This window comes from Phytophthora parasitica, assembly GCF_000247585.1.
Source record: "Phytophthora parasitica INRA-310 unplaced genomic scaffold supercont2.21, whole genome shotgun sequence".
Lineage (NCBI taxonomy): Eukaryota > Oomycota > Peronosporomycetes > Peronosporales > Peronosporaceae > Phytophthora > Phytophthora nicotianae.
The window spans coordinates 977,416-1,005,068 of record NW_008649007.1 but is presented as its reverse complement, the minus strand read 5'-3'; the positions used below and the strand labels follow the sequence as shown (position 1 = coordinate 1,005,068).

The following is a 27,653-nucleotide window of genomic DNA, read 5'->3' as shown; positions in this document are numbered from 1 at the left end:
ACAGACCCAAATCGGCAAATTTGGACGGAATTCACAATATCCTTACAATAAAGCTTAGTCCCTGTAGTACTACCGCCTGTACAACTTCAATTTCACGCCAAAATGACACAATCATTCCTCATGGATTGAATTATTGTCTCTTTTATTCTCAATTTCACGCCCAAAATGACAATCTCACAGCAATCGTTCCTATATCTACCGGTGGTGCCGCTGCAACTGGAGTCGCTCATTCCCAGACCGTCAGAGGCAGCTCCTCATCGCCATGACATCCCGCTTGCTCTCCACACGCACAAGACGGTCGCTGGTAGCCCTCGCGCTGCTCTCAGGCGGTGCCTACGCTGTCGACGAAGCTAACGCGTAAAATATGCTCCACAGTCTCAAAGGGTTGCAATTCCGCCCACTAACTCTTTCTGTCGACCAGCAAAATCTTATCGCGATCGATGCGTGTGTTCGTCGCGGGTGGCCAAGTAGTTTGGGACTACCGTCTCCACTTTAAAGGCACCGAAAGAGACGACACGGACTACCGTCTCAAGCTGCAGAGTCTCAACCTGCGTATCGCCCAGAGACTCCTCCACTTGTGCTTCCAGAACGGTGGAATCTACACAAAGTTCGGGCAGCAATTAGCCACTTTCAACCACGGACTACCCAAGGAGTACACAGAGACGCTGGCCCAACTGCAAGATCAGGCCAAGCCAGTGTCATTCGATAAGGTCAAACAAACACTCGAGGCGGAAATGGGGCGATCCTGGCACGAGATTTTCCAAGAGTTTGACCAGACACCAATCGCTTCTGCATCACTGGCTCAAGTGCATCGCGCAGTGGACCGCCAAGGACGAGAATTGGCTGTTAAAGTTCAGTATCCACATCTCGAATCGCAGATGAAAGCAGACATCCGCGTCATCAAGTGGGCTTTCCAGCTCACAGAGTATTACTTCCCAGATGTCCAGATCCAATGGCTTTTTCCAGAGTGTAAGCGTGCTCTACTGTCGGAGGTATACTGCAAGATAGTACTATTGCTTGAGAAGGTTGCTAAGCTTTTGTTTTTGGTATACAGCTGGACTTCGAAAACGAAAAGAACAACAGTCGACGTATTGCAGCGTGTTTAAAACAAAACAAAAGTGTTCACGTGCCTATAGTTTACGATGAGCTGAGCACCAAGCGGATGATGTCGATGGAGTTCATTAACGCACCGAAGATCTCGCAGATTGAAGCAATCAAAGAACTTGGACTCGAGCCTCCTGAAGTCGCACGAGCTCTGTGTGAAGTATTCAGCGAAATGGTCTTTTGTCACGGGTTTGTGCATTGCGATCCACACGCTGGGAACATTTTTGTGCGTCGGAATCCGAACCCTCAAGCCAAGCGAAAAGAACAACTCGTTCTCCTAGACCACGGACTTTACCGCGAGCTGGACGAAGAATTCCGCAAAACGTACTGCGATTTATGGCGTGCGATGCTGATGCGGGACAGCGCTCTGCTGGACGATTGCGGTAGGAGACTGAATGTTGGAGAACTGACCAAGTATTTGCCCTTGCTGTTCACGTACCGGACGATTAACCACAAGGGGCGGCTGGACGCATCCATGAGCGAGTCCGAACGCCTGAAACTCTCCGAGGATCTCAAGAATATGCGCTTCTCTAATGTACGTGCCTTTGAGAAGCCACGGAATTTTGCTCAGCGACTTGACTGACAATTGTATTTTAGGTCACTGACTTCCTGGAGCAACTTCCGAGGGATATGCTCTTTGTCTTTCGGACGAACAACATGATCCGGGCGCTGAATAAGGATCTAGGAGGGACCACCAGGTGCGGATTCCTGCTGAAAATTTACCAAACTTGGTGTTTACTAACTCGATTGTTGTAGGGAGAGGTTTTCCATCATGGGAAATTTCGCTGTTAGCGGGCACTCCGCATTCCGCTCAGCTCAGGGGAGCCATGTGGGGGTATTAGCATCGCTGAACTACTGGTGGGAGCATCTCAATCTCGTTTTCCACCTGCGCGTGGTTGACTACTTGATGGCCACTATCCAGTATATCAGAGGAGAATCTCCTGCCAAGATCAAGCGCGTTGGTTAATCGAAGCCGCAACACTAGCAGCTTCAGAATTGTTGATCAACTTTTTAGACTTGGAATAGGATAAAATCACCGGATCAGCTTATTCAATGCCGTCGAAAAACGGGGTGATCTGTTTCTGGACTGTGAAGATCGAGGTGTACTGGGCGCAATTGGGGTGAAGTCGGCATGGCGAGGTTCACTTAAACCTTGGGGGAAAGACTGAGAGATTTCACGTGGAGAATGTGACAAAGAAGGTAGAGCAGGGGTTGCCACTGCAACTTTACGTCGAGGTGTCTTAGCGAAAGCCACACTGGTTGAGACTCTACGTGGTTCGTCATGCAATGCAAAGAGACTGCCAGTGCCGATAGAAGAGCCCATCTGGGCAGTTTGACCAGGTGGTTTCCGTTGTCGTAGGATGTATGGCTGCTTGGAATTCTCAAAGAATGACATGATCCTCTCTCGTAGCCGGGGAAAGTTGAATGGGATGGTAGCAAAGTAGAGAGCTCCGTGTGCGAGGCATTCCAACGCAACCTGCTGTGTTCTCTCGGGCTCGTCAGTATTACCACCGAACAGTATCACTCGATTGCCTACATGCTGTTGAATAGTTTGGAGTTTACTTAAGGCCGTGTCGAGATCGGTACCAATATCAAAGCATACCTTCAAACACCTCAAAGAAATATCAGAAGACTAGATAAATATTTGGTGAGTATAAGTTTAATGACCCTACCAAATCAGTGTCGAGGCTTTCGTGCGACCGCAGTAATTGGAAGAAATCACGCTCGTCCTTCGTGATGAGTACTGTTCCAAGACCCAAGAGTTGAATGTAGCGCCCTGTAACTGGTACGTTCTTCGCACTTGCAGAGCCACCGATTGCGATCTTTGGCATCTTGGGCTCCAATGAAATAGGTCTAAATGAGAAACAAGATGTAGTCAGCTTTAAAATGAATAAATTCTGCAAGGTTAAGTACATACCTTTCCACGTCAACACGTGCGCTAGTATCTGTAGCAATATTTTCCACTTCTAGCTCAATTGCAACATTCAAGGCATCACGCGCCGTATGTTGCTCAGAAATGTCACGGTGGTTCTTTTCGCCTACCGCAGTGTCGATGTGAAGCTCAGTATTCGGACGACCATGGCGTGAGGGTAGCGGTGGCTTGTTGCGATTGGTATCGTCAGGTTCAACTGCGTTCACTGCGTCTGTTGCTTCGATTGGTGGCCCAAGGCTAGTAGTTTGGTCGACGACATTATTCTCCACGACCTCATCCTGCGCTTGAGCTTGAGTTGTAACCAGAAGTTTGGGCTTGCGAGCTTTAGTTATTGGTTTCTCTTTGTGATGATCTGAGTTTGATGAGTTCCCGTCTTCTACAGGAGTTGGAGGTGGTGATTTTCTAGAATCTACAGAACCAAATGAGGAGGCCGACGTATGTGAAGAAGACTGCGGCTCAACTACTTTTTTCTTCTTTTTCGCTTTCTTCTTCTTCTTCTTGTCACCAATGTTATGGTCCACTTCATCGTTTACTGGTGTACTCACTGGATCCATAGGTCGTTGGGGTAACAATTCTTCCACTGGTTCAGATAATCTGCTTTGACTTTCCTTGAAAGTATCAACGGGTGAAGGTATTGACACAGTAACAGCTCGACTCAGTTTTCTCTGAATTAGGCTCGAGCTTTTCCTTGTTATAGTCTTGCCGGTGTCTACAACGACTTCATCTTCTTTATCATCATCTTTGGCCAAAAGTGACAGAAACTCTTCATCTCCCAGATTAGAACCAAGCAGATTTACTTCATCAATTGACTTTAATTCATGGAAATCATGCTGGATGTAGTCGTTCACTTTGTTGTCCTGTACAGTATCTTCCATCCAGCGTTGGGCCTCTTCCACGATAGAGTCACCAGTCCCTGTCACTACAGAGGCGTAAAATCCATCGTATACTTCTTCCACAGCTTCCTCATCATTGACAATTATTCCATGTTTACTCAGCTCCAATTTGATCTGCTCCAACATGACGGCTGCGAGGGATTTGAGACTCTCTCCATCTCGTAAGACAAGTAGATCGTACAGAGCATTATACCGGTCTCTGACTGTATCCTCTGCAAATTTTGTGACTTCACTACCTACTCCAAACTTTACCAACTCTTCCCGAATGGATGGTAATTCCGTTTGCCGTTCAATGGAAATCGCTTTTTCGATCAAGAAAGTCGAGCGCAATGCGTTCACGACATCTGTATTAGCGCTCTGCAACTCATAGATAGAATTAATCGGTTGGATGAAGCCAGCACTGCTCTCACTCGCGCCTCGAGCTCCGGTATTGGCTTGAGGATGGAGATTGGGGCTCCTGCTATCGGGTACACTGGCATCTCGTTTGTCAGCTCGAGCATTTTCAAAATTGTGAGCACTGCTACTATCACGAGTAAGTGGTATACCATGCTTTGTATCAGGATTTTGTGTAAACTCAGTCATACTTGAGCCATTAAAGTTTTCATTACCAACGGTTGACTGGGTTTGCCTTGACTTAGCATCACTTTTACTTGGCAAGTTGCCGCTGCGTATCAATGATCTGGTACCAACAGGAACACTTCCAAACGAGCAAGTAGCATCGTTAATTCCTGTTCCAACATAAATGTCTCCGCTCGCAGAGACTTGTTCAGAATGGCTCCAATTAGCAGAATTAGTGTCACTAGGTTCCATACTGCTTTCTTCAGGTTGTTGGCGGGAGGCCGCAGCGGTTTTAGGTAACCTACGCAGCACGTTGTTGTCGAGAACATAGTTTATATTCTCGAACTGCAGAGCAATGCTTTTGAACATTTCGAGCAGAGTCTGTAGATCCTGCCCAATCTTTCGCATTTCGCTGAGGCCATTCGGGACGACACCTCCATTATTCCGCTGAATGAAATCGATTCGATTCTTCTCCACAATTTTGGGGTCAGCTCGAGCCAAGTCTCCGACTGTAGTCACTCCAAGAGCAGCCACAACACGAGCAACGGACACGAATTTCGGGACAGTTCGCAACGGAATGGCTTTCACCACCACATCGGGCTCAAAATTGTCTGACAGTGAAAGTTTGAGTTCCGCTCCATCCATAAAAATTGCCACTCGTTGCGTAATTCGTAGGGCTAGTAGATGCAAGAAGCGCTCGTAGGTGACCTCCTCCACATCGCAGGTCCAAACATCCACCAATTCGAACACAGCTGCAAAGAACTGATCAAAGCTTAACGTTTTTCCATGATGACTGTCCACTTCCCAGTCGCATTGAATCTGTTTGTGCGCATTTTCCAGTACGAAATCGTCTCGTAAAACTTTAAAAACTAGCAGCATAAGCGCCATATAGTCCTGTTCATCCAGTGCTGCAACCGGGGGAAGTAGCTGCTTAACTCCATCCACTGCAGTTGGACGACGGACACTTTGTCGTCTTGCTCGTTCGTCGTCTTGACGTTGCTGTTGACGCACTCGTTGAGCCATTTCCGCTCGTATCTTCCCGCCTGCCACCTCCCATAGAAACTCAATTCGAGTCTTGACAGCTTCCGAGAAGCGCAGAGCTCGTCTTTTTGCCATTACACTCGCTTCATTGAAGTCTCTATCGCCCTGTAGATGGAATGGCAAGTCACTGGAGCTCGCCGATAGGAAAGTCGAGCGCTGGTGGTCGAACTGCGCATCTTCTCTCGACTCGGAGTAGCTCACAGACTCGAGATTATTCAGTACTTTGAACGACGTGTGCTTGGAAGACGAAGACGCTGTTGCAGACGCGGCCTGAATGTGCTGGTTGACTTGCAGAACGAGATTGAGGTCGTTGAAAATCTCGTTGGCAGCCATCAGAATTTCGCAATGACATGACGGTATCAGCAAGAATAGCCAAATGTAAGGGTGTCAGTGGTTTCATTATTTGTCTATAGCTATAGTTACACTTCCCCAACGGAAGACTGGAGCGAGATTCGTCTTGTACAGGATCTCGCGCGGACGAGGACGACACTGAGTCGCACACCGACTCCATTCCTCCCGCTGTATTGATCACAGTTGATTAAAGTCAGTCACAGCGCAAACTGCCAATCGAACACACAGGATGCCGCGGATTTTCAACTTCTCGCTACGCCACAGTAGCGACAAAAGCTTTTCCGGTACGAGCAGTCGGTCGGGCTTCCAGGTTGTTGTGGCGGTTCACTAATTGTCGGACGTCTAGACGCCATTATCGACCAAATGTGTCAGGACCTTGCAGCCGAATCGGATGTTATTATCACTCAAGCCAAGAATGCGCTAGTTCGAGTACAGTGTTACGAGGGATGTCTACAGCTCATCCAAAAGGCAGGTTCAAAGGTGTATGCAGTTCGTTAAGTGTGATGGATGAAGCGCTTACCTCAAGTATTCCATAACGCCACCGAACAGACCATTCGCGAGCCGAATAATGAGGATCTCAAGATGGAGCTTATCATGAGGTTAGTCCCAAACATTAACACGATCCGAACTCTGTACGACCTCGCGATAGACATCGGTACGAATACTCTCGTTGTGAGTGAGGAGAAGTAAACGACGTTGACTGTGACGTTCGCAGAGACGATATTCGCGGCGCTTGTCCAGATTTCAAGCCAAAAATGTAGGCTGCGCCTAAGCTACAGAGTAATTTTTGCATGCTCATAGTCTTTGCTTATCTTCCAACAGCAACCAAGAAGGCTGCATGTTTCCTCATGGAAAAGATTGCGAGTCTGATAGACTTTGCAGTGAGTTTTGATAGTTTGAAGGCGAAGACTCCCGATATTCAAAACGACCTCAGCCACTTCCGACGGTTCATAGCAGTCAATGCGTCGCTCTCAAACCAACTGGAGAGGTGTGCTTCATTCCACAGTATCGTTAGATTCATAATCCCGTCTTACAACTACAATGTTTTGCCCTGCAGTCTCACAGATGCCCCGTTAAATGCCATGTCATTTTTCGTGGCCGATCATTGTCCAATGCTGAAAGTACTGATCCGAGCGATTGAGTGCGCCATGACCAAGGAACCAGCGGCTGTGGACGTTTCAGCTGTGCTGGCAAATTCTCGTTGTTCCTCAATAGCAGGGAGCAGGTGGGTAATTATGTTATTCAGTATCTACTGTTTGAGGGATTCTAACTTCGTGCACGTGACAGACCAAAGGACGGACGTCCCATGATGAACTATTTGCGTGCTATGACCGGAGCAATCATCCTCTACGATCACACAGCAGTTCACGGCGCGTTTGGCTCCAAATCAGAAGTGAAGGTACGAACGACACTGCTTCCTTGTTTCAAAACAGTTTTGTACTTACCCAAATTTGTTCGTACAGATAAAGCGATGCGTCAAGGAACTCGTGCAGTGGAAGCAGAACGGAGCAACAACGGAATTGATCGACACAATTAAGTACTGCAGTCTGCACTACAACGATCCGTCAACCCCCGAGAAGATTCGGACACTAATGAACAAGTAGCACGCACATACCGTTCGTCTACACATAGCGGCGCTATGATAGCGCACTTGAACTTATTCGTTATCATAGTATATACCAATTGAAACCCATCATACAGAATGAGCTCCTCAAACTGTGAAGCCATTTTGACAATCGAAAAGACGACTCTCCCATGCGCCTCGTAGTGGACTCTGATGCCGGCGTGGACGACGCCTTGGCCATCCTCATGGCGCTGAACGCCTTCCCTGGTGACCAAGTCATAGGAATCACCACCGTTTTCGGCAACGTGGACCTGCACCAAGCGAACCACAACGTGGCGCAGTGAGTGAAAAATCTGAAATATGTAACCCATCCAGTACACGTATCACTGAGTATCAATCTTTGCGCAGCATTCTCCAGGCTGCTGGGCGCTCCAAGATCCCCGTGTACAGTGGAGCATCCAAACCAATCGTTGCCAGCGTCTCAGAAGAAAAATGGGCGGTACGTCGACTCTGACTTGAGGAGATCTTGTCGTATCAACTCTGATATGATCATTCTCATTATCAGGGACACGGTCCGGATGGCCTTGGAGGTGAATCGGGCAAAGCGGAAGCCCCACTGACTGCTGCAAGACGTAATGAAGCTGTACATGCTCTCATCGACTTGGCGCACAAGTACAGCGGAGAGTTGGTGATTGCCGCTGTGGGTCCACTCACTAACATCGCACTAGCGATGCTACTGGACCCGAACTTCATGACGAACGTAAAGCAGCTGGTTGTCATGGGAGGCCTGTCACGTGGCGAAGGGAACCACACGCCACACGCAGAGTTTAATGTGAGCTGTGACCCTGAGGCCACCGACATTGTTTACCAGCACTGCAGTGCTAAGAAACTGTATGTCGTGCCGTTCGAGACGTGCTTAGACAATGCTGTTCCATGGGATACATTCGACAAGATTTTCCACGAGGAGGTGAACTCCAATGGCGAATACGTTAAGAGGATCTGGAAGTTCACGAGGGAATTCTGCAAAAACCAAGGATTTTTCCCGTGCGACGCCTACGCTATCGCTATCCTCCTGCATCCGGAGTACATCAAGACTGCTCCTGTATTGAAAGGCCGCATTCACTTGGCTCCTGATGAGAGGCGTGGCGCTTGCATCTGGGATTATGACGCTCCCCCAGAGGAAGCGAACGTGACTCTTGTGACTGAGATTGACAACCGCGTTTTCGTAGACTTGCTACATCACCTAGCGGCCTAAACGACCAAATAAAACCTAGTACCGTACTCACCAAAATCGTGCGTCTAGAATATATTCGTTGGTCAACACAGACAACCATGCAGCTTAAGCTTGCGTTGCGTCTGTGGCAGTGACGGGCTTTTCGAAGATCGCGTGTACCCATACACGGAACCTAACGACGTTCTGCTGTCTGTTGGCGTACTGTCGACGGATATACTCGTTCTCCACTGGCACGAGGCCTGCTTCAGTGAAAATCTTGTCAACTTCCTCCGTCGTGAAGTAATAAGCCCGAGTATTGTCTTGACGGACGTAGAAGTTATCCTGCAACTTGCAGCCAGGGCGGAAGCGAAGCTGCGCCTGGTCGTATCGACCGTAGTCACGGAAGAAGAGCTTGCCTCCCGGTTTGATCGCAGCCACCACCTTCTTCACTGCAGCCTTCATCTTGTCCGGGTGCAGCGCCGACAGGCAGAACAGCAAGAGCACGAAATCCACGCCACCGTTTGCGAATGCAGCGTCAGGAAGCGAATCCTTCGTGATGTCGCACACCGAGGCCACCACGCGAGCCTCGTCGTACAAAGGTTGAGTCTGCAATACGAGTCAAACAGTCAGGCACTTTGATCATACAAACTGATAGATTTCTCATTCGCACCTTCAGCAGGTTAATGGCCGAGTCTGCAAAGTCAATGGCCACGATGTTGAGAGCTGGATTAATCTCCAACAGAGGCAACGCCGCATTACCCACCCCGCAGCCAACCTCCAGCAACGTCCTCGTTTTTCCTGCCTGAGGTACCACACCAAGGTCTTGGAATACCAAGTGGAGATAATGTCTGTCCTTGTAGAAGTTGGTGGAGTTGCGCTTGTAGAACTTATCCCAGCTCTTCGCCGCCTCCTTTTCGTATTTATCTATTGCCACACATAACAGCAAAGTCAGTATAGACTCCAATGAGACTCTATTGCCAATGAACGCACTCTGCCAGAACTCGGGGATCGTGGACTTGTCTTGGCTCAGATGCTCACGCGCCAGCCGCTCGCGTTCCTCTGTCCACACATCGTCACACACAATGCGGTCTGGGTCCTCCAGTACGTGCTTGTCCACCCCAGCCTTCTCCACCAGCTCCTCCAGCTTCTTGTTGGTCGGGTTCTTGTTGCCGCTCATATTGTCAGCTGCCAGTCAAAAAGCAATAGGATATCATGTGATGATTGGTGAAAAAGTACAAATTTCCACCAATCATGACAGGATAATCAATTGCTTACAAACGTCGTATGATCGATCTTGGAAAGTCGCGTAGCTGCTCGACTCTCACCATGGACGTCATCCCGTGTCGTGGCGCTAAGATTTGCAGCCCATTTGTAGCCGGTGATGGCTGCATTCACTACGTCTCTGCAGGCACGGGCGAGGTCTTCAAATATCAAGCTCCAGACAGTCACACGCCTGTTGTTTTCTCCGGCGGTGAGCCTTTCGGAGCCCAATTCGACCACCGAGGACGTCTACACCTGGCTGACTGCGCCCATGCAGCCATCCTTCGGGTGGACGATACCGCTCAGCCTGGAGTGATGGTCAAGGCATACGAAGAGCGAGCGTTCCGAGGCCCCAACGGTATCGCGTTCGCACAGGACGACACGCTCTTCTTCACGGACAGCGGCCCCTTGGGCGAAACGACGCTCGAGAAGCCTCAAGGCAGCGTTTTCTGTATCGCATCGAGTCCGAGTGGTGGCCAGGTACTGCGTCCACTAGTGATGGAGTGCCTCGCACATCCATGGGGGATCGCAGTCTCTCCAGACACTGGCGCACTCTTTGTCGCGGAGACCATGAAGAATCGCATTGTGCGACTGCGTCAACGACCCAACAATGCCTACCACACCAGCATCTTTCACCAGTTCTCAGGCGGAATGGGGCCGTCAGGACTAGCTTGTGGGGCTGATGGGGCTTTGTATGTGGGGCATTACGATTTTTCAGGTAATATTTATGCCACTGTCAGAAAAATCACTGCAAGATACGATTAAGTAAACGTTTTATTCAGGTGGGGGCGCTAGCAACGGGAAGATTTCCATTATCGGATTGGATGGAATTTTGAAGCAAACTATGGAGATTCCTGGCACAGAAATAACAGGCCTCTGCCTAAGGTAAATTCACGTCGATCGATTGATGATTCCTGCTAGTTTCGTACTGATTTCTTCTGTGCTGCTAGTGCTGATGAAAGTTATGTAATAGTCGCTGAAGCGTCCACCAATACAATCCATCGACTTCCGATTCAGTGATGACTGCTACGACGAACTGATTTCACTGAGTTTGTCTCCTGGACTAGTCTCCCCGGAAAACAACTCTTTCAACAGATTCTGAGCTGCTTGAGGAGTGTACTTTAGGTATCTGGAAGCGTGCTTTCTGGAGAACTGGATGACCGAGTATCTATCCACCATGGAATACACGCAATACTATGAGATTGAGAATGAAACATGCATAACGGCGATGTGATCACATACTTTTCGTAGAATGCCTTGTATGATGGGATGATTGTGTCGACTGCAGTGCGAATCAAGTGCTGACGTATAGGAACTTCAGCCACCACGTAAGTCCTCTGCGTTTTGTGAAGTTCTTCCAGCTGTTCATTAAATTTCTGAAAACAAACGCAGTGTTAAGCAATTCCCAATGAGAACATGAGGACACGAGGCTTACCGAGTACTTTTCCTTGAGCAACCTGCCGCTTTCGAGCGTCAAGACGTTGCCTCCCTTCGCGTACTGTAACTTTTCAGTGGGGTCGTTCAAGTTTTCCTTGAACGAGACGTAGCTTAGGTGGATGAAAGCTCCAAGAGCGTCATTTCGCATCATCTCCACACGCGGTTTAATTAGGCTATGAAGCTGCTTCTCCAGATCTGCATCCTCAGGCTGGATACAGTGTGGGAGCGAATTGGCAACGTAGCCAAAATTGTTGATAAGGAAGAGTTGCTTTAAGCTTTCTCGTCCTTTTAGTTGATCGGCTTTTGCTGTGAGAGCCCCGATGAGCTGGGTGACGGCAGTGTCAACAAACGCGACGGCGCTTACATCCGCGTCCCTCGCCAGCAGAATCTTCAAAGGTTTCGCTTGTTCACACACCTTTCGCAAGAAATTGAGGGTCTGGCCAACGTACACATCCACATTAATACGGATAACAATAACAACTGAGGAACAGACTTACGTGACTGGAAATCGGGTGGACATTGCCATCTCTGGTGACTGTCCGGTCTCCTGAAGCCTCGACCAGGCCAGGCTGGAAGTTGAATAGCTTTTGCTTGGCAGTCTCAGCGAGGTCAGTGACAATGGCGTTCACAGCCTTCGACAGTATCCACGGATCTTCAAGTCCTTTCCCCTCTCGATCACGTAGCAACAGAGGTGGAAGTACTGCTGACTCAAGCGCTTTAAGTCGAGATAGTAACAAGTCGTGAACCAGTAGCAGTTTGACGGCATCCAATTGCTTTGACGAGCGCAATGATACGTCGATATCCTTCTTCCAAGACTCCAACACCTGGTGCGCAGCGTAACGAAATGCCGCATTGGCCAGATCTTCATTCGAATAAATGAGCCCCGCCAGCATCCTCTCCGCCTCAATAGTCACTTGAAAGTCGTTCAGATGCTTGGCCAGAGTTGTAATAGGAGTGTTTAAATCAAAGACCATGGAGCCTCCAGAAGGATCTTCACCCACGAACATCCTGATCGCATCAAAGCGCTGTTTCCCGTACTCTCGGAGCAGCTCCTTTTGATCGACACCAGATATCAGTAGACAGTCCAGTAGCTGAGCAGCTCTAGCAACGTCGTGCTTGCTAGGTTCCACCCATTTCAAGGCCCCATCGTTCTCTCGCTCCCCTCTCGATAACACACTCACGATGCTGACAAAATCTGCCAAACATTTGCGTCGCACCTGGACGAGCAGCTCCTTGGCTTGATCCAGAGCCTTCACCGAGCCTTCATACGAGCGATGGCCCTCCAGGAATGCAGTCGCCACTAGAAGTTTTTGCAGAGCCTTGATATACTCGTCTTGGTCGAACTTGGAACCGTTAAGCAGCACAGGAGCGAGCTGTAAACATGTACAGTCAGTCTAAGCTTTAGCGACGTCTTTGACCTCCATACCTCGTGCGCCACCACAAAGTTCTCATTGATCTGACGTAGTGCCAATACACTCAAGTCGATGTTCTTCTGTGTGCCTCGTAGTTGCTCTGTGAGCTTGTAGACTGGCATCATCTCCCTCTCGACGCCCAAAAGACCCTTCTGGAACCCCAACAAAGACGCTTCCACCTGTCGCATTTGCAGCTAACAACCAGAAGAGCGTTAAACGCCACACATAACCAAGCTCTTGCCTTCCGGTCGTCACGCACCTGGTTCTCCATCACCGCCCCGCGAATGCGCGCCACGCCGTCGCCGTACGCCCCATAGACTTCCATTTGCTAGCGATCTTGAAGTTGTTAAAAACTAAAATGGAGCTAAAATGCTACAGTTTAGTCGTAAAACGGACCAGTCAGAAAACTGACGTCACGTGGAGACTTGGGTGTGCATTGCTGCACTTACCGTACCCGCCTCTCCCTGAACAAAATGCAGCTCGTCCGCATGCTTGGCGGCATGTTGCTGGTGGCGGCGCTCATGTGCTCAGGCAACTTGTGCATCAGTGCGTCCAAGGAAGACGGTAAGATCCCGTACAGCAGCACGACTGTCACGCTGCTCATCGAGGTGCTCAAATTGGTGGTAATGCTCGCCGCAATTGTCATAACGGAGACGCCACCACCCGCGCGCTTCGTACCCATCGAGGCCTTTTACTACGCCGTCCCTTCTTTCCTCTACACCATCGACAACAACCTCAATTACGTTATTCTGCGCTATATGGACGCTGCCACGCTCTCTGTTCTGTGGAACCTCAAGATTGTGGTCACGGCCGTGCTCTTCCGCTTCGTGCTGAAGCATCCGCTATCAGAGCTGCGTAAAACTGCCATTTTGCTGCTGGTTGTGGGCGTACTCACTAGCCAATCGAACCACTTACGGCAGATGGAGGGCGCGATGACCAATAATGGCAGCGGTAGCGGAATGAGCATGCAGTCGGAGGAAGACGCAGCGGCGGACAAGAGCGCTAAAGATCTGGTAGTTGGTGTAATGTTGGTACTGGTGGCCGTAACGTTGTCGTCGTGTGCTAGTGTGTTCACTGAGTGGGCGTTCAAGCGGAAGTCGAGCTGTCCATTCCTATGGCAGAACATGCAGATGTATGTATTTGGCATTCTATTCAACGCCGCAGGAGTTTTGCTAGTGGAGGGTGAAGAAATCTCGTCGAAGGGATTCTTTCACGGCTACAACAATTGGACATTGGCTGTGGTGGTGGTGAATAGTATTGGCGGCATCGGCATGGGCTTCATCCTCAAGTATCTGGACAACATCGCGTGCGTGTATTCCCACTCCATGGCGATGATGCTCACGATGCTCTTCTCAATGCTTTTCTTCGCCTTCAAACCGTCACTAGAGTTCGGCTGCGGCCTCACAGTTCTCGTCATCTCCATGTACATCTACCACCATCCACTGGCACATTTCGATGCGATGCTTCCTACCGATACCGGTAAACACCGTCGCTTTTCAGGCACGTGCTCTGAGAGGCACGAATCATCTGGCGAGAGTGAAATCACTGAACGTAGTGAGAAGAAGCGGTTGGCAAAGTTGAGACAGCAAGAACAGGACGACGGCGAGTACGATACGGACACGTCCTCGATCGCTTCAAGCAGCGGCGGATCGCTGTCATCGATGGCACCTCGGTCAATGCGCGGGCTACAGCTGAAGAAGACGCAGTACTCGATGCTTCCCGGTGAGTCAGAGGATCTTGAAAGTGCACGTGCCAACGCCAAGACGATGGAGGTGTCACTTAACAACAACCAGACGAACAATTGAGCCCCCGTCACTTAAGCTTATTGAACGTGGTGACAAGGACTCAATGAGCGTGGCATTCCTTATACAGTATATGACATGTGAATACATAAATGTCCGAGCTAGCAGCAGCATTTCAACGTGATGTAGCCATGTCAACGATAAATGGCTACACTCAGATTCATGTGCGACACATTAGGTATTGGGCATTGACCATCACTCCTTGTACTTACAATTTTCCATACTAATCTGAGCTTTAGGCAAGGAAGCTCAGGAAGTGTTCGCCCGCTCGTCGCTCCGGTCTCGTGTCGCTCCCTCCCCGTCCTCTGTCGCTCCCCTCGCTGCGCACCCGTTAGGATGATCTCGCGCCTGCGTCTGGGAGGCTCTGGGGGCAACAATAATAATGGCGGCGCCACCACAACCTCCAGCATCTTCGGCGCCGCCGCCTCGGCCATGAGCAGCATCAGCAGCGGTGGGAGTCTACTCCCGGGCAACAGCAGCGTCGAGAGCGCGGCAGCCACAGCAGCAGCCAATCACGCGGCAAGTTCAGGCGCCGCGGGGGCCTCAGGAGCTGCAGGTACTGCTTCCTCTACTAGTGAAGATCTGCCCCCGGGATGGCGACTGGTTAGCAGCCGGAATTCCGGGAGGGACTATTATCTACACATTGCCTCGGGCCAAACCCAATGGGACTGGCCCACAGAGGCGGACACTAAGCGTATGCGGAGCTCGCTGCCCCGATCTCCCGTTAATTCGCTCACTTGACTGTGATTTATTGTTGACGACAGGTCTGGACACGCCCAACAGCGGTAAAGCAGCGGGTGGGGGCTTCTTTGGCGTCTCGCGTATGGTAGCACTGGTTAACCAGGCCAACAGGAGTCTACAGACGTCGCTACAAAGCACCACAGCAGCCCCTGGAGGCAAATCAGGTACACAATCAAGAGGATCAGGTCAGGACGTCGATCGCGATGGCCAAGTGGTCGTGGAGATTTTTGAGAATGAACGTCTTGAAGGGAAACTACAGCCCATGGACCCCAAACGCTTCAGTGATCGCCACGCGGCACCAGGTGCAGGACAAGACGAGAAACCAGAGGGTGATCTTCCTGCGGGTCACGAGTGGGTCACGGACTGGGAAATTGACCAGAACTACACAGCAGTGGATCGTGATGGCTGGACGTATGCTGCAGATTTTGTGGAGATCGTGCGCTTACTTGGAGATGATCTTAGTCACGCGTCACGTCACCCCACAGACGCAGTGCGTCGTCGTCGATGGATCCGTTATCGCCAGCCTGTGGATGAAAACACCCCACAATCCCCAACAGATTCAACTGGATCGAAGTCTTTAGCATCTTCGGCTACGTCAAATAACTGGGGAGATTCCACCAATGGACAGGGCAACGACTACATGCTGGGTGATAACGATGACCCATTCATGCGTACCGCTCAAAAGACCCAAACGGGCTTCCGTGTGAATGTGAACTTTGCTCATCGCGGAAAGAAAGACAACACAAAGGACTACCAAAGTATCAGTCTGACGGACGTTATGTGGTTAGTGAACGCCCACGATGTGACAAATGCGCCCACGGAAGAGCTGATGCGCGAGAAAACTGCCAACCTGGAGGAACAAATTAAGGAGGCCACTCTTCGCTCGAAATCATTGGAGAAGGAGCTCCGTTCTCAACATGACAAGCAGACGAGGGAACTTACCATGCAACAGAAGAAATTTGATGCGCTCGTGGCGCAGTACAGAAAGATTCAAACGGAGAACGAGACGCTGCAAGCTAGTGTATCAGAGCATCGCGTTACAGTAGAGGCTTTGCGCAAGGAGGCGGTACGTTCTGGAACCAGGGCATGCAGTCGGGTTTGTGGGCCGCTAATGTGGATACTGTTGTGCTATGTTGGTAATTCTTACAGACTGAAAAAGATATGCTGGCGGTATGCGATTTAGTCTTAAAGACGCTGAGGAAATATCGACAGGGACTAATTCTATGTATTGTGCTGTGTAGAATGAAGAACAACGAGCTCTTAATGCCGAAACAGCAGCTCAAAACCAGGCGCTTGAGGAGAAGGCCAAAGCTCTCGCTACTGCGCGTATGCGTTACAAGCGTGACAATAAACAACTTGCTGCGGCAGTCGAGGACGCGAAGAAGCGACTGGAGCAACACAAGGCTCAGGCCAATATGGACTCGCACGACCCTGTTGCTAAGGACCTCAAAACTGAAATGGACAAGGTGCGACAGCTGCACGCGAAGCTGGAGGCAGTGCGCCAGCACCGTCTCGTCGTCGAGGAGGAGAGCAAGGCACTATTTAACCAAGTGGTAGAGAAGAAAGCTGACCTGAAGTTCAAGTCGAAAAAGAAGGTATGTTGCTGTTCAGTGGTGGATCAGAGTCTATGCTTGACTGCGGTATTAATTATGTAATTTGTTGCAGATGGAGACGGCGTTAAGCGAGGTGGACGCAAAGATTAAGACGCTGAAGGAGGAACAAGCTTCTCTGTCCAAGAGTCTGGCACAGAAACCTGAGGGCGACGCTCTACGCAAGATTAATGCCCGAAGGAACGACATCAGAAGTGAACTTGGCGCATTGAAGGAGAGACGGACGATGTTGCTTGCGGAGAAGCGAAAGCAGGAGGGCGTAGAGCTGTAAGAGATTCCGCTGAATGGGGTGCTCGGTCTCCACCAGCGGGGCCGTGTAAGATGTCGCGACGTCCAAAGCCTTTCCGTTACAGGTCAAGTACTTCTGACGGGTGATTGTCAATAACTGACACGTGCTTGTTGAACAAAGTGTGCTTTTCTCTTGATATTCTCCTGGGGGGCCCTCGCAAAAAAACGCAAGCGACGAAGTTCGTCTACCGCAATAATGGCCCCGTTGCTACTATCCCTCAAGTTCATACTGTATACCTGTTTTCCCACGGTATCAACCACGCAACAGCGACGTGTAAATGGCTTTTTCTTCTCCTTGCAGTGCCACAACATTCATCTCTCCACTCGAGAGATGTCCAATGACGAGCACAGCGTCTCGATTGCATCGTTCAGCATGTCGTCGAGCACAAACGCAACATTCGACCCGAAGCAGCTCACGTTGAGCACCTGCGCGTCCGTGGTGCAGCCTGACATCACTGCCACTACACCCGTCTCATCGAAGCCGTAAGCGCGTCCACTAAGCTTGATCGCGCGCCATCGATCGGGAGAGACGATCAGCGACTCCTTCTCGAATGATGGCAAACAGCGCTCGTCCATGATGAGGCTCACCTCCTCTGCTGTCTCGCATAAGCACCAGAAAGACATTTCCTCTGTCTCTCCCAGCGGTTCACCGTCACCTTCGGTTGAAGCTGAACCAGTAGATAGCAACACGAGTTGTGTGAGTCCGTAGGCACTGGCCCGAAGTGCGTCCTTCTGAAGTCTCACAAGGACAAGTGAGTCCGGGTACACTGCGAAGGAATATGGCTCTGGTTAGCATATTCGAACATGATGATAAGAGAGGCAACAAGCCTCGTACCTGTGAGATACTGGCCGTCTCCCACACGAGAAGCGCTCACAGTCTCCCCGCTGCTTTCCGCAGCGTCATTTGGTGATATTTCGCGGTCAGAGAGTGCATTTTCCGCGTCCTTAGCCTGATGTTACATGAAAGGGTTAGTTTCATCAACAAGAGTACTTTACATGGCTACACTGATGAGATGAGATCCGCACCTCCTTCAAGCCGTGCAATCCTCGCGACAACTTGGACTGTAGACACGAGATAGCTGCCTCCAGGTGGAGCTCTTGGACAAAGATAACGTCTGTGTCGTACGTGCTCATGTTGAGGATACTAATGTGGTCGTCGGCCAGCAGTTTGGACAGGAAACTCACGACACCAGGGAACTCTGCGACCATCGGTCCCAAGTGGATCTACTCAACAAGACAAAAAGCCACCGCAATTCAGTCCACCATGCCCGTCTGCCACTATAGTAGTCTCAGCTGTGAAGTACCTGAATGGCTCGCCAAGATTGAGGCGCGACGGTGATAAAGTCCTCCATGCCCTGTAAAAAACGCAACAGTAAATACTAATATTCTCTCCATCTAAGACAACAATAGGGTACGTACTGCGCGCTTGAACATGTCGATGCCGCTGGGATCCATGAAGAGCGTGGTGCCCTCACGGTCAGATACAATGGAGAAGATCTCGGTCTGCTTGGAGCGACACACGTGGCTTTCAGTACGAACACAGCCACCCTCATTCTCGTCAAAGCTGCAGCCACTATACAGCAACAGACTGGAACAAACACAACATATCAGATTAAGGTCTTTGCGGCGGACTGCGTTGCCCTCTTTGTACGCGCACATTAGCAGCTCACGCACTTGAGCAGCGGCCAGCTGCCGTGGCGGATGTGCTCAGCCGGCACGAACACGACACTCACGAGACCTACGCAACACGGTCAAGGTCAGCACAAACTCGATGAGTGACATTGTGGCTGTAAATGGACGCACCTGGCAGTAGCGTGGCGTGGAAGTTGGAGGTGGTGACAATATCCATCGAGGTTGTCGCGGCGTCGGGCGGTCGTTGGTTGGTTGGCTGCTTCTCCTCAGGATTGGCATATGCGCAAGGCGACGTCGGAGAGACGTGTACAGTACTATTATTACTAGCTGTACTACTAGTTTCGATGATAATAATCAAACTTACTTTGAAAGAAGTAATATTCTTCATTCCCAAAAGCATGAATAACTACTACAATGTGTCTAATATCGTACTAAAGTAGTATTTATTCATTATTATTACTAATTCACCGAGTCGATGGCTACAAGCTTATCTCTGTTCTAATAGACTTTTAATATGGGTTATTCGCTAGTTTTTACGAAGCTGTTCACTGGTGCCGTGTTCACAACAGGAATTAAACATTAGCTTGCTGTGGTTACAGATTGGCGAGCCCCAGGGCATACCTTTATCAGGTGCATTACCTGCCGCCACCGACCATATCTCGTATTACATGTATAAATGAGATTTTGACAGATGAAACCACGAGCTACCCATCGAGGAAAGAACACCAACTGGCGCTGCATTCACACACTAATAGCATTCAATCCAAAGACCAGAAATCTTAAAAAATGAATCGTAATGAGCCTCAATGTGATAACCTTTCATATGGAATTTTATCAATTTCTCACCCGCAACTCAGTTGCTTAATGTAGTAGCCTTTTAGCGGGTTTAGCTCAGTTCAACTGGATCGGCGACTAGACCTAGGTGTTCATGTGCTCGCCTAGTGCTCGTACGGCACGAGTCAGACATACCGTATATCTCTATGGCGTTTTAGTACAAGTATAGTCTATATATCGTAATACTCGTAGATGTGATCGAATACAATGCCAATATATAGTACTGCTCTCATTATTCAGTAACAATACTGTTTGTAGCTACTACACTTAATGTAGTACTTACAAGAAGCCTGTCAAATTCGTTATGGCGTGCGTCACATCACTGTACCATTGGTGTACCCTTTAGCCCTGTTTGGGGGGCTTTTGCGTTTTACCGGGACCCACTCCTTGTTGCTCGGTAGTAGGAACAGCTCCCTCCAAGCCAAGGCGAGGCAGGCTACAGCAGGGTGGCTACAAGTCATCGCCCCGCGCACGACGCTTTATTGCTTTCTCTCTCTCCGTGGCGCCTCCTCGTGGCGTGAACCGGGCAAAAACTTTTTGAAAATCACGAGCGAGGGCGTCGGAGGGTGTCTTCACTCCGTCACCAGACAGTTTTCCCTCGCTCCTGGAACGGTCTCAACGCTTCTTCCGCTGCTAGACGCGCTCAAGGCGTAGAGCTTCAAGAGAAGACACGCACTCAAGCCGCTTTGAAGACCCGCAACGGGACCGGAAATAGACTGGCGAGGCCGTTAACTAGCTAGGAAAAAGGTACGTGCCAGTGCTCCAAAGTTCTGGAATGGATCGGAGTGTGTGACTGTATTTGTTGCTCTCTCTGTGCGTCGTTCGCGCTCTTGTGTGCAGATGGCCAAGCGGAAGTTCGTGTCCTCCAAGAAGAACGCGCCCAGTCGCGCCATCTCCAGTAAAGAGGCGGCACTGCACCGTCGAACTGCTGACGGAGACGGCGCTGAGTCTGATTCGGGCGACTCTGCAGCCTCCTCCGACGTGGGATCGTCCACGCCGCTGTCGTCCGAGGACGAACAGGAAGAGGATGACGACGAATTAAACGCTAGTCAAGATGTCACCCCCATGGCAGTGGAGGTGATGCCAGCCAGTGTGGGGCGAGGCAAACAGCTGCGATTCCCGACTGCGATCTCGCGTGGTAAAGTGCTGCCCATGGAAGGCGGCGCCGCATCGGATGCTGACGACTCTGATGACGAGAGTTTATTGTCTGTTGCGGATAGTGAGGATGAAGACGGCGTTACGGCGATGGAGGTGGACGAGCCTGCTGTTTCGACGTCTCCTGTGCACATTGAAGCCTCTCCAGCAACTCAGGACCTCAAAATTAATAGCAAGGACACTCCATTCTACCCGATTAAAGCTGCCCGTGCACGGAAACGACATCGCCCGGACTCGGATTATTACAAGCAAATGTCCACGTATGTTCGAGACTGTTTGCTCAGCGTACGGCACGCAGGTAGCAGCGATACACCCGCCGACGCGTTTAAAGATGAATCATCCCCAAGACATGAGGAATTCCGACGGAGACTTGCTGCAGGAGATGTAGAGCGCGTGACATGGAAAGAACCTCCTTCTGTGGACTCAAATATGGGGGAATCACAGCCGACGGTGAGTAAGCCAACTAAGTCCAGTAAACCCAGCAAGTCGAGCAAGCACAGTAAGTCCAGTAAATCCAGCAAAAGCAGCAGTAAAAGCAGCAGCAAAAGCAAGACGTCCACCTCGGACGCCAAGGACACAAATAAGTCGACTTTATCGTCGTCGAATGGGTCGTCCAGCAACTTGACGCCGCCAGCGCAGCCATCAGCTCCAGTTGCGCCAAGCGCACCTGCGATGTGCGAAGTGTGCAAGAAGAAGTTGAGTGGAGAAACAGCAAAGGAAGAGGAACAGGAGCGGTCAGTGAAGAAGGAGAAGGATGTCAAGAAAGAGAAGGATATCAAGGCTGAAGATGTGAAGCAGCAGCCAGAAGATGCGAAGAAGGAGCCTGTGGAAGCTGCTGCACCAGCACCACCTGCTGGGTACTTTACCATCACATTTACACCTGGAAGTGACGTACAGAAACTGCGTAATGAGTCTGCGAAACTAATGGAAGAGGCACGGAAGCTCAAGCACGAGGGGAACCGGCGAGGATCAAGCGAACGAGGCACTCAAGGACAGATCACACAGGGCAAATATTACTTAAGATCAGGCGCCAAGTTCTTCGAGTACGCATTGAAACTCCAGGAGGTTAAAGTGGCCTATCAGGAGAAGAATGACGCTCAGCACGCACACTCCTTCGGCGAAAACTGCGTGACTACGCTCTCACAAACAACCTCACTCATCGAGAGCACCATCCGCGCGTTCCATAGTGCTGGGAGCATGCGGTTAGCTGCATTAGGGTGCAAGATGGCGTCTGTAGTACACTTGACTGTCTACCGGCTGCAGCACCGCAAGCTACAGTCGTTCTACTCGGAGCTGTTTACACCTGGACGCTCCCCCGAGTCTAGAGAGAATGGACTGACGCCGCCGATCGACCCGAATAGCAACCTGAACAGCAATAGCAGCAAAGATGCAGCCATACGCAAGCACCTGTTGAAGGAGATGGAGCACACACTGCGAGGCTTCGAGATGTGGCGGCGGTACGAGGCTTGCAAGGTGAACGTGTTGCCGCGGGTGACAAACCCCGTCATCTTAGATCCGGCTGTGTTCTTTGAAGACCTGGAAGCAGAGCTCAAGGACTAGTAGTACAAGGTATCATTCACCCCACGTAGTAGCATAGTAGCAGCCCAACAGGATTTCACACCAGGATATTCCTCCTGGTCTTTTGCAGCATGATGGCCCCCACCCCACTGAACATGGAGAAATAGCAACAGTACAAGACATTGAAGCTTGAAACAATCACTACATCTCTTTAGTGATCTCACTCTTGGAAACGACGACGTTGTCGCCTTTGAGTTCATAGAGGAAGGCGACGACTTTGGGCCCCTGCAACGCCATGAGCATGAAACTCGGGATCACGTCACTGGAGACGCTACTAAAGGCGCCTGTTATGGATCCAGGGTTGATGAACCACTTGCCATGTTCCGTTCGAATGTGGGACCTGCAACAAGCAGCAAAAAGTCAGTGATCCGTGCCTTGTCGTGTACAACAAAGTACTCACCTGTGGGTGTGGCCAGTGACAAGAATGTCGACGTTCATCTGCGGAAAGCACAAAAAAAAAAAAAAAATCATAACGAGACTGCACTAAAATAACGCAACCAGGCAATGACTGATCGTCACCCAATTACATACTTTTCGTTGTAGAGCTGCGAGACTGTGCTGGTCGCCCCACGGGACGATCTGATGTCCGTGACATAGCCCAATCCGGAACTGACCAATTGTAATGACCTTCGTCTCGGGGTATATTCCCTCCTGCGAATTAACCAGCGTACCCACAGTAAAGATGAGCAGTGCTCTTGGCTTCTGGACAGGTTTGTACGCACCTGGTCGCAGTCTCCTGCCACGAGGTGGACGTTGGGCGCCAAGTTACGCAGCTCATCGAATTGCTCCTTGGTCACCATATTTCCAGTGCACAGGACGTGCTGCATCTTGTTAGGAACCTGTCCGTGGTAATCGTTAGCAAGTACATATTGCACTAGACTCCAAACCCGCCGCACCAGCATCTTCTGGAACTTCTCGGGGATCTCCGAGGCTCGATTCGGGATATGACTGTCCCCGATCACCAACACTAGCTACGGCGACAAAGCACACATGCACGGATAAAGTATCAATAACAAGTATCAAGCCTTCCACACAGTAAGCAGCCCTGCCTCACCTCTCCGAAACCCGACGCCATGTTTTCTTCTATGATTCGCTTCAAAAAAGATGAATCCACTTCGATTAAGTGCGATTCACGACTGAACGACGTACTCGACGCTGATTGGTCAGTCGGAATTATACTTGCAATTTGTAAGCAATACAAACGTCATTCAAGGTTCAGCAGTTACTTACGCGACGAGTGCGGTAACGGTGGAAGCGCTGGGCTAAGTATCCCTTTGAGCTCGGTCGGCGTCGCTCACAGTTCGTCCTTCCCTCTTCTAGCCACAGCCACCATGGGGATTTCACTCAAGCATGTGAGCTTCGTGATGCTGGTGCTGCAGAACACGGCGCTGTCCATCGTGTCCAAGTACTCACGAGCCAAGGCCGGACCGAAGTACCGTCCCAGCTCCGTCGTGCTGCTCGTGGAGATGCTCAAGTTCGTGCTGTGCTACCTCATGCTTCTCAAGACCAAACGAGGCAACGTCAAGGCGTCCGTGCGTACGCTACAGATCGAAGTCTTCGCTGACAAGACGGGACTCACGAAGATGGCGGTGCTCGCTTTCCTGTACGCGCTACAGAACATGTTCGCTCTCGTGGCCTATGACTACGTGGACGTGGCCACGTACCAGATCGTGTACCAGCTCAAAATCATCACCACCGCCATGTTCATGATCGTGCTGCTACATCGTCGCTTCAGTGCCGTACAGTGGTGCGCTATGGTAGCACTAATGGCCGGTGTAGCCATCTGCTCCTACTCGCGACTACCGAGTGGATCGCAGCACACGGACGAAGCCACAAGCACCAAGCGATTCATTGGTATCTGCATTATGCTTGGACTGGCAGTCAATTCTGGCCTTGCAGCAGCCTACTTTGAGCGCGTCATGAAGTCTCACAAGGGCGTCCAGACTCAGCAGACGCTTGACCCGCTCTGGACGCGCAACCTGCAGCTGTCCGCCATCTCTGTGGGCGTCACTTGCTTCGACCTCGTGCGCAACTTTGGCGAAGTGTGGACGAATGGCTTCTTCCACGGTTTCCACCCGACGGTCTTTGCAGTGATCTTCTTACAGGCCGTCGGTGGACTCACTATCGCTGCTGTTGTGCGCTACTCGGACAACATCGTCAAGAACTTCGGCACATCCTTCTCGCTTATCTTGTCATGCATCATCTCCAACTACATGTTCGACCAGACAGCCACGTTCTCCTTCTACTTCGGTGTGTTCCTGGTCGTCGGCTCCGTCTTCGTCTACGGTGATAGCCGCTTTGCCATCAAACCGGTTGCTGCCAAGAAGGAGCGACGACCTACGACCGATGGGTTGGCACATGAAATTGCCATCGACACCAAGAACACGCAGGTGTTGCACTCTGGCAACAGGAACTTCGTAGCGCGGTCCGTGCAAACATTCAACGTTTTATGCGTTTAGAGTTAGAGGGGATTCTTCGCAATTGCTAAGTACAGTATCTGCCTACCACACTTGTAAGCCTCGTCGTGGGCAACAATTACACAGCAAAGACACACTCTCTGTGGTGTAGTAAGTGTCGGCAACGGCGCTGCGCTGGTGGAACCGCTGGCAGCGACCATGTCTTCTTCAATAGTCCAGTCTGTATACAATGGCTACTCCATTGTATACAGACTGGACTATTATCCGGATTGGACGCAACCCTAATAACTTAGTTCTTAAAACTCGTCGGTACGCATGCTGATTGGCCGGGATGGCAAGCGACATTTTAGCCATTGTATACACTGTACTATTATCCGAATTATTTTTTTCCAATACAAAATAAATGCATTGTAAAAATAAAAATTGTTATCCAGAATGATGATGAACTCGATGAAAATGATTCATAGACGGTATTCGTCGGACATTCGTCGGACAACTGGGTTCTTTATGACATATCATAGTTTATGCAATTTTTACCAAAACTGCGAGACATTCTCTGATTAGCATCACTACGCCCCACTATGCCTCGTCTTCTTTGCTTGTCGAAGGAGCTTCCCGACAGTAGACCAGCTGAGCTTCCCTCGACGCCTTTTACGGGATCGCTCGGTTGTAGACTCGACAGCAACACTATCTATGCATGTCAGGTACACATTAGTGGCATCTTCGATACTTCTACAGTCTTGGAGCAGATTCTTTGATGTGGCATCGTGCTCCAGTTTCTTCATCACAAAACGAAGGTCACTCAAGCGCCTCTGCTGCTTTCTGTCAGGCACGTCTCGGCCGTCAAGAAGACGAAAAAGAGGCCAACGCTTAGCTTCATTGCCACATCTCCACAGGATCCACACTGACGTGTCGAGCAGTCCGCCACGTGAAAACCGGCGGGGACACGCCGGAATCGGCCACCCCAGAAATGGTTCAGTATGCGCACGTTGTCCTTAGTCTTCTCATGGGTTTGATGTCCTGAATTTGCTAGGTGTTGCACAAGATCATGTACTCCAGTTTCTTGTAGGCATGACCTAATAGCATCGTTGAGGCCATCGTACGTAACAGTACCAGCACCAATTGCTCTAGCTTCCAGTTCGCCTACGATATCCTTTACGGTTGCAACTCGGGTAGATTCAATTTCGGATAACGCATCCACCAAGCTCTGCTTTAGCCATTTCATTTCGCACAATAGTGATACGTGCGGGGGTATTCCGGTTGGGCGAATTCGAGATTGTTCGCTTCCATCGCTTCCATCGCCAGATTCAGCAATTGATGTTGCAAGTCTGTGTCTTGGAACAGTGGAGTCTCAAATAGTTGGTGTTCACGTGACAATGTAGCCTTCAGATACGTATAGGGATAGACAAGCGAGGCTAAGCAAAACTCCGCTACAAATTCCAACCTCTGGAATACCAGGAAACATAAGTTTAACTCCAGTTTTCACCCATTCCTCGTGATCCTCAAAGTGTGGAGCCAAATTAGTAAAATGTGTACTCTCCGTAGGTAGACCAGCAACAGTGCGGCCGACGTGCATATCGCCAGCTGCCTCGTATCAAAGATATGTATTCTGGACACCTCCTAAGGACCAACCTGCTCGCAAATGTACCGCTGTCGATGATGGAATCGCAGTCGATCCAGGCGAGCAGAACGTAGCCGCACCTTATCGCATAGAATGAGTACCTAGCTCCGTAGCTTTAAGTCCCTGGCGGCACAGCTCAGCGGCGACATTTTCCTGTGCCAGAATTCGTTGCAGCGATTTCCGAAACCGTTCGTATTGGTTGTTACCAGGAAATAGTAAGTCTGTTCCGTCAAAATCAGTACATGCCCAAAAGATCCCTAAAGCTAGAATTGGGCAAATTTCAGGTCGCAAAGGGTTAGCATATAAAATAGATATTGAGGGCTGCGTAGCTCAGAGGTCCACCATCTTAACGTCACCAACCAAGTGACAAAATCTTGTGCTTGGAGTTTATCGAAGTCCAGCGGTGGTGTAGTGCGATCTTGGGCGAGCTTCTGCTTCACATGAGCGCAAAGTTGCTGTTCTGTGTAGTCTTCCACGTGGCCGATCGTATCGATGAACCAACCAGACACGTAGGACTGTCTGTTGAGCGCAGCCCACGCAAGGAATCGACTATAGGAATTCAAGTATGTAGTTCGTGAGCGGGGATTCACAGTGTTCTCGCGAATTACACGGACTTCGCTCCGTAGCTTATCCAAATCATAGCCCTCCATTCTAGTTGTACACTTGTCCGACGTTTGAGGGGAGAATCGCACTTTCCGTTGTGAGCCTCACATTCAGATAGGAAAAGGTCGCTGTTGGAGGCCAGGATTATTAATAATGGATCGTACATGATTTGATCCATGATTAATCCTGGATCTATCTTAAATAAGTAGCCATGTGGGGAAGTTATGGAAAGATATGGGAAGTTATTGGGAAGATACGCCGAGGGCGAGAAAGATATAAATGTGTGGTGGTCGATGATCCAGGATTAATACTGTACATGAATCATGGAAAAATCATGTACACTTCAGCGGGGCTGCCGTAGCTTAGCGTCAGAGGAAGACGGTTAACTCAAAGAGTAAAGGGGTTAACTCAACACCCTAATAAAGGTTAATAGGTCCTTAATATCCGAAGGCACCTACTAACGATAACCTTAATAAAAGGGGACATTACTCTTTTGTGTTCTAAATCTCAACTGTTTATTTTTCTTTATTGCGGAAAGCCGCCTATGTGGTAAATGTATGTGGTTAACTATCTAACATAGTAAAACCCAATCAAATGCATATCCTG

At 50.0% G+C, this 27,653-nt stretch overlaps 14 protein-coding genes across 33 annotated transcripts; 8 read left to right on the top strand and 6 right to left on the bottom strand.

Moving 5' to 3' along the window:
- Positions 1-134: 134 nt before the first annotated feature.
- Positions 135-2,872, top strand: PPTG_09965. 2 transcript variants are annotated; one of them, XM_008905774.1, is made up of 5 exons: positions 135-357; positions 422-992; positions 1,055-1,639; positions 1,702-1,802; positions 1,861-2,872. In XM_008905774.1, the coding sequence occupies exons 1-5, from the start codon at positions 263-265 to the stop codon at positions 2,069-2,071; spliced, it is 1,563 nt and encodes a 520-aa protein (XP_008904022.1). In that variant the 5' UTR covers positions 135-262; the 3' UTR covers positions 2,072-2,872. The 2 variants fall into 2 exon arrangements, with proteins under 2 accessions (XP_008904022.1, XP_008904023.1); XM_008905775.1 differs by having other exon boundaries at positions 135-992.
- On the bottom strand, positions 2,138-5,862 carry PPTG_09964 (hypothetical protein; the record flags this gene model as incomplete). The annotated part of the gene is made up of 3 exons (XM_008905773.1): positions 2,138-2,707; positions 2,778-2,958; positions 3,023-5,862. The coding sequence occupies 3 exons, from the start codon at positions 5,860-5,862 to the stop codon at positions 2,138-2,140; spliced, it is 3,591 nt and encodes a 1,196-aa protein (XP_008904021.1).
- Positions 5,863-6,109: 247 nt separating this feature from the next.
- PPTG_09963 (hypothetical protein) lies at positions 6,110-7,484 on the top strand (the record flags this gene model as incomplete). Its single annotated transcript, XM_008905772.1, has 8 exons — positions 6,110-6,164; positions 6,227-6,369; positions 6,430-6,535; positions 6,596-6,637; positions 6,703-6,868; positions 6,938-7,105; positions 7,168-7,279; positions 7,344-7,484. 8 exons carry the CDS (start codon positions 6,110-6,112, stop codon positions 7,482-7,484), a joined length of 933 nt encoding a protein of 310 aa, XP_008904020.1.
- Positions 7,485-7,635: 151 nt separating this feature from the next.
- On the top strand, positions 7,636-8,699 carry PPTG_09962 (hypothetical protein; the record flags this gene model as incomplete). The annotated part of the gene is made up of 3 exons (XM_008905771.1): positions 7,636-7,784; positions 7,853-7,943; positions 8,010-8,699. The coding sequence occupies 3 exons, from the start codon at positions 7,636-7,638 to the stop codon at positions 8,697-8,699; spliced, it is 930 nt and encodes a 309-aa protein (XP_008904019.1).
- PPTG_09961 (hypothetical protein) lies at positions 8,416-9,897 on the bottom strand. The gene is made up of 3 exons (XM_008905770.1): positions 9,648-9,897; positions 9,328-9,581; positions 8,416-9,263 (listed from the first exon to the last, which is right to left on the bottom strand). Exons 1-3 carry the CDS (start codon positions 9,832-9,834, stop codon positions 8,784-8,786), a joined length of 921 nt encoding a protein of 306 aa, XP_008904018.1. The 5' UTR covers positions 9,835-9,897; the 3' UTR covers positions 8,416-8,783.
- A 38-nt stretch (positions 9,898-9,935) lies between these two features.
- PPTG_09960 lies at positions 9,936-11,228 on the top strand. 2 transcript variants are annotated; one of them, XM_008905768.1, is made up of 3 exons: positions 9,936-10,635; positions 10,700-10,802; positions 10,868-11,228. In XM_008905768.1, exons 1-3 carry the CDS (start codon positions 9,942-9,944, stop codon positions 10,935-10,937), a joined length of 867 nt encoding a protein of 288 aa, XP_008904016.1. In that variant the 5' UTR covers positions 9,936-9,941; the 3' UTR covers positions 10,938-11,228. The 2 variants fall into 2 exon arrangements, with proteins under 2 accessions (XP_008904016.1, XP_008904017.1); XM_008905769.1 differs by having other exon boundaries at positions 9,936-10,802.
- On the bottom strand, positions 10,687-13,112 carry PPTG_09959 (hypothetical protein). 5 transcript variants are annotated; one of them, XM_008905766.1, is made up of 6 exons: positions 13,026-13,112; positions 12,781-12,960; positions 11,852-12,727; positions 11,353-11,790; positions 11,160-11,293; positions 10,687-11,111 (listed from the first exon to the last, which is right to left on the bottom strand). In XM_008905766.1, the coding sequence occupies exons 1-6, from the start codon at positions 13,089-13,091 to the stop codon at positions 11,039-11,041; spliced, it is 1,767 nt and encodes a 588-aa protein (XP_008904014.1). In that variant the 5' UTR covers positions 13,092-13,112; the 3' UTR covers positions 10,687-11,038. The 5 variants fall into 5 exon arrangements, with proteins under 5 accessions (XP_008904014.1, XP_008904011.1, XP_008904015.1 ...); XM_008905763.1 differs by having other exon boundaries at positions 10,687-11,085; XM_008905767.1 differs by having other exon boundaries at positions 10,687-11,085; positions 12,781-13,112.
- Positions 13,113-13,157: 45 nt separating this feature from the next.
- On the top strand, positions 13,158-14,739 carry PPTG_09958 (hypothetical protein). Its single transcript, XM_008905762.1, has one exon. It carries the CDS (start codon positions 13,240-13,242, stop codon positions 14,569-14,571), a length of 1,332 nt encoding a protein of 443 aa, XP_008904010.1. The 5' UTR covers positions 13,158-13,239; the 3' UTR covers positions 14,572-14,739.
- A 25-nt stretch (positions 14,740-14,764) lies between these two features.
- Positions 14,765-19,232, top strand: PPTG_09957 (hypothetical protein). Of its 5 annotated transcripts, none has more exons than XM_008905760.1 (5): positions 14,765-15,124; positions 15,333-16,375; positions 16,459-16,479; positions 16,551-16,904; positions 16,975-19,232. In XM_008905760.1, exons 1-5 carry the CDS (start codon positions 14,905-14,907, stop codon positions 17,188-17,190), a joined length of 1,854 nt encoding a protein of 617 aa, XP_008904008.1. In that variant the 5' UTR covers positions 14,765-14,904; the 3' UTR covers positions 17,191-19,232. The 5 variants fall into 5 exon arrangements, with proteins under 5 accessions (XP_008904008.1, XP_008904005.1, XP_008904009.1 ...); XM_008905757.1 differs by having other exon boundaries at positions 14,765-15,262; XM_008905761.1 differs by having other exon boundaries at positions 15,333-16,479.
- Positions 17,265-19,175, bottom strand: PPTG_09956 (hypothetical protein). Of its 4 annotated transcripts, none has more exons than XM_008905754.1 (7): positions 19,011-19,175; positions 18,865-18,945; positions 18,627-18,795; positions 18,512-18,562; positions 18,234-18,431; positions 18,043-18,157; positions 17,265-17,974 (listed from the first exon to the last, which is right to left on the bottom strand). In XM_008905754.1, the coding sequence occupies exons 3-7, from the start codon at positions 18,660-18,662 to the stop codon at positions 17,520-17,522; spliced, it is 855 nt and encodes a 284-aa protein (XP_008904002.1). In that variant the 5' UTR covers positions 18,663-18,795; positions 18,865-18,945; positions 19,011-19,175; the 3' UTR covers positions 17,265-17,519. The 4 variants fall into 4 exon arrangements, with proteins under 4 accessions (XP_008904002.1, XP_008904001.1, XP_008904004.1 ...); XM_008905753.1 differs by having other exon boundaries at positions 18,882-18,945; XM_008905756.1 differs by having other exon boundaries at positions 18,627-18,732; positions 18,882-18,945.
- An 805-nt stretch (positions 19,233-20,037) lies between the features above and the next one.
- Positions 20,038-22,873, top strand: PPTG_09955 (hypothetical protein). Its single transcript, XM_008905752.1, has 2 exons — positions 20,038-20,420; positions 20,514-22,873. The coding sequence occupies exon 2, from the start codon at positions 20,514-20,516 to the stop codon at positions 22,386-22,388; it is 1,875 nt and encodes a 624-aa protein (XP_008904000.1). The 5' UTR covers positions 20,038-20,420; the 3' UTR covers positions 22,389-22,873.
- On the bottom strand, positions 21,978-25,085 carry PPTG_09954 (hypothetical protein). Of its 7 annotated transcripts, none has more exons than XM_008905750.1 (7): positions 23,637-23,686; positions 23,461-23,584; positions 23,303-23,377; positions 23,129-23,245; positions 22,938-23,057; positions 22,807-22,844; positions 21,978-22,746 (listed from the first exon to the last, which is right to left on the bottom strand). In XM_008905750.1, exons 2-7 carry the CDS (start codon positions 23,479-23,481, stop codon positions 22,548-22,550), a joined length of 570 nt encoding a protein of 189 aa, XP_008903998.1. In that variant the 5' UTR covers positions 23,482-23,584; positions 23,637-23,686; the 3' UTR covers positions 21,978-22,547. The 7 variants fall into 7 exon arrangements, with proteins under 7 accessions (XP_008903998.1, XP_008903995.1, XP_008903994.1 ...); XM_008905749.1 differs by adding an exon at positions 24,912-25,085 and having other exon boundaries at positions 22,433-22,746; positions 23,303-23,373; positions 23,461-24,819; XM_008905751.1 differs by having other exon boundaries at positions 22,434-22,746; positions 23,461-23,542.
- Positions 23,520-24,985, top strand: PPTG_09953 (hypothetical protein). Its single transcript, XM_008905744.1, has one exon. It carries the CDS (start codon positions 23,738-23,740, stop codon positions 24,863-24,865), a length of 1,128 nt encoding a protein of 375 aa, XP_008903992.1. The 5' UTR covers positions 23,520-23,737; the 3' UTR covers positions 24,866-24,985.
- Positions 25,086-25,625: 540 nt separating the features above from the next.
- Positions 25,626-27,225, bottom strand: PPTG_22717 (hypothetical protein; the record flags this gene model as incomplete). The annotated part of the gene is made up of 4 exons (XM_008905840.1): positions 25,626-25,843; positions 26,472-26,524; positions 26,805-26,993; positions 27,212-27,225. 4 exons carry the CDS (start codon positions 27,223-27,225, stop codon positions 25,626-25,628), a joined length of 474 nt encoding a protein of 157 aa, XP_008904088.1.
- Positions 27,226-27,653: the final 428 nt, after the last annotated feature.

What these genes read in the sequence shown, in the direction of transcription:
- PPTG_09958 (XM_008905762.1), top strand. Translation starts at nt 13,240, where the DNA reads ATGCAGCTCGTCCGCATGCTTGGCGGCATGTTGCTGGTGGCGGCGCTC.
- PPTG_09956 (XM_008905753.1), bottom strand. Translation starts at nt 19,056, where the DNA reads ATGGATATTGTCACCACCTCCAACTTCCACGCCACGCTACTGCCAG. An exon ending in CCACGCCACGCTACTGCCAG is followed by an intron (nt 18,946 to 19,010) that starts GTGCGTCCATTT and finishes CGTGTTGCGTAG; the next exon opens with GTCTCGTGAGTGTCGTGTTC. An exon ending in GGCAGCTGGCCGCTGCTCAA is followed by an intron (nt 18,796 to 18,881) that starts GTGCGTGAGCTG and finishes TGTTTGTTCCAG; the next exon opens with TCTGTTGCTGTATAGTGGCT.
- PPTG_09960 (XM_008905768.1), top strand. Translation starts at nt 9,942, where the DNA reads ATGATCGATCTTGGAAAGTCGCGTAGCTGCTCGACTCTCACCATGGAC. An exon ending in GGGGCATTACGATTTTTCAG is followed by an intron (nt 10,636 to 10,699) that starts GTAATATTTATG and finishes CGTTTTATTCAG; the next exon opens with GTGGGGGCGCTAGCAACGGG. An exon ending in ATAACAGGCCTCTGCCTAAG is followed by an intron (nt 10,803 to 10,867) that starts GTAAATTCACGT and finishes CTGTGCTGCTAG; the next exon opens with TGCTGATGAAAGTTATGTAA.
- PPTG_09965 (XM_008905774.1), top strand. Translation starts at nt 263, where the DNA reads ATGACATCCCGCTTGCTCTCCACACGCACAAGACGGTCGCTGGTAGCC. An exon ending in AGCGTGCTCTACTGTCGGAG is followed by an intron (nt 993 to 1,054) that starts GTATACTGCAAG and finishes TTTGGTATACAG; the next exon opens with CTGGACTTCGAAAACGAAAA. An exon ending in AGAATATGCGCTTCTCTAAT is followed by an intron (nt 1,640 to 1,701) that starts GTACGTGCCTTT and finishes ATTGTATTTTAG; the next exon opens with GTCACTGACTTCCTGGAGCA.
- PPTG_09953 (XM_008905744.1), top strand. Translation starts at nt 23,738, where the DNA reads ATGGGGATTTCACTCAAGCATGTGAGCTTCGTGATGCTGGTGCTGCAG.
- PPTG_09961 (XM_008905770.1), bottom strand. Translation starts at nt 9,834, where the DNA reads ATGAGCGGCAACAAGAACCCGACCAACAAGAAGCTGGAGGAGCTGGTG. An exon ending in GATCCCCGAGTTCTGGCAGA is followed by an intron (nt 9,582 to 9,647) that starts GTGCGTTCATTG and finishes GTGTGGCAATAG; the next exon opens with ATAAATACGAAAAGGAGGCG. An exon ending in CGGCCATTAACCTGCTGAAG is followed by an intron (nt 9,264 to 9,327) that starts GTGCGAATGAGA and finishes CTCGTATTGCAG; the next exon opens with ACTCAACCTTTGTACGACGA.
- PPTG_09954 (XM_008905747.1), bottom strand. Translation starts at nt 23,481, where the DNA reads ATGGCGTCGGGTTTCGGAGAG. An exon ending in TCGCAGCTCTACAACGAAAA is followed by an intron (nt 22,845 to 22,937) that starts GTATGTAATTGG and finishes TGCTTTCCGCAG; the next exon opens with ATGAACGTCGACATTCTTGT. An exon ending in GTCACTGGCCACACCCACAG is followed by an intron (nt 22,747 to 22,806) that starts GTGAGTACTTTG and finishes TGCTTGTTGCAG; the next exon opens with GTCCCACATTCGAACGGAAC.
- PPTG_09959 (XM_008905763.1), bottom strand. Translation starts at nt 13,091, where the DNA reads ATGGAAGTCTATGGGGCGTACGGCGACGGCGTGGCGCGCATTCGCGGG. An exon ending in ACTTTGTGGTGGCGCACGAG is followed by an intron (nt 12,728 to 12,780) that starts GTATGGAGGTCA and finishes ACATGTTTACAG; the next exon opens with CTCGCTCCTGTGCTGCTTAA. An exon ending in TCCACCCGATTTCCAGTCAC is followed by an intron (nt 11,791 to 11,851) that starts GTAAGTCTGTTC and finishes TACGTTGGCCAG; the next exon opens with ACCCTCAATTTCTTGCGAAA.
- PPTG_09957 (XM_008905757.1), top strand. Translation starts at nt 14,905, where the DNA reads ATGATCTCGCGCCTGCGTCTGGGAGGCTCTGGGGGCAACAATAATAAT. An exon ending in CACAGAGGCGGACACTAAGC is followed by an intron (nt 15,263 to 15,332) that starts GTATGCGGAGCT and finishes TGTTGACGACAG; the next exon opens with GTCTGGACACGCCCAACAGC. An exon ending in AGGCTTTGCGCAAGGAGGCG is followed by an intron (nt 16,376 to 16,458) that starts GTACGTTCTGGA and finishes TAATTCTTACAG; the next exon opens with ACTGAAAAAGATATGCTGGC.
- PPTG_09955 (XM_008905752.1), top strand. Translation starts at nt 20,514, where the DNA reads ATGGCCAAGCGGAAGTTCGTGTCCTCCAAGAAGAACGCGCCCAGTCGC.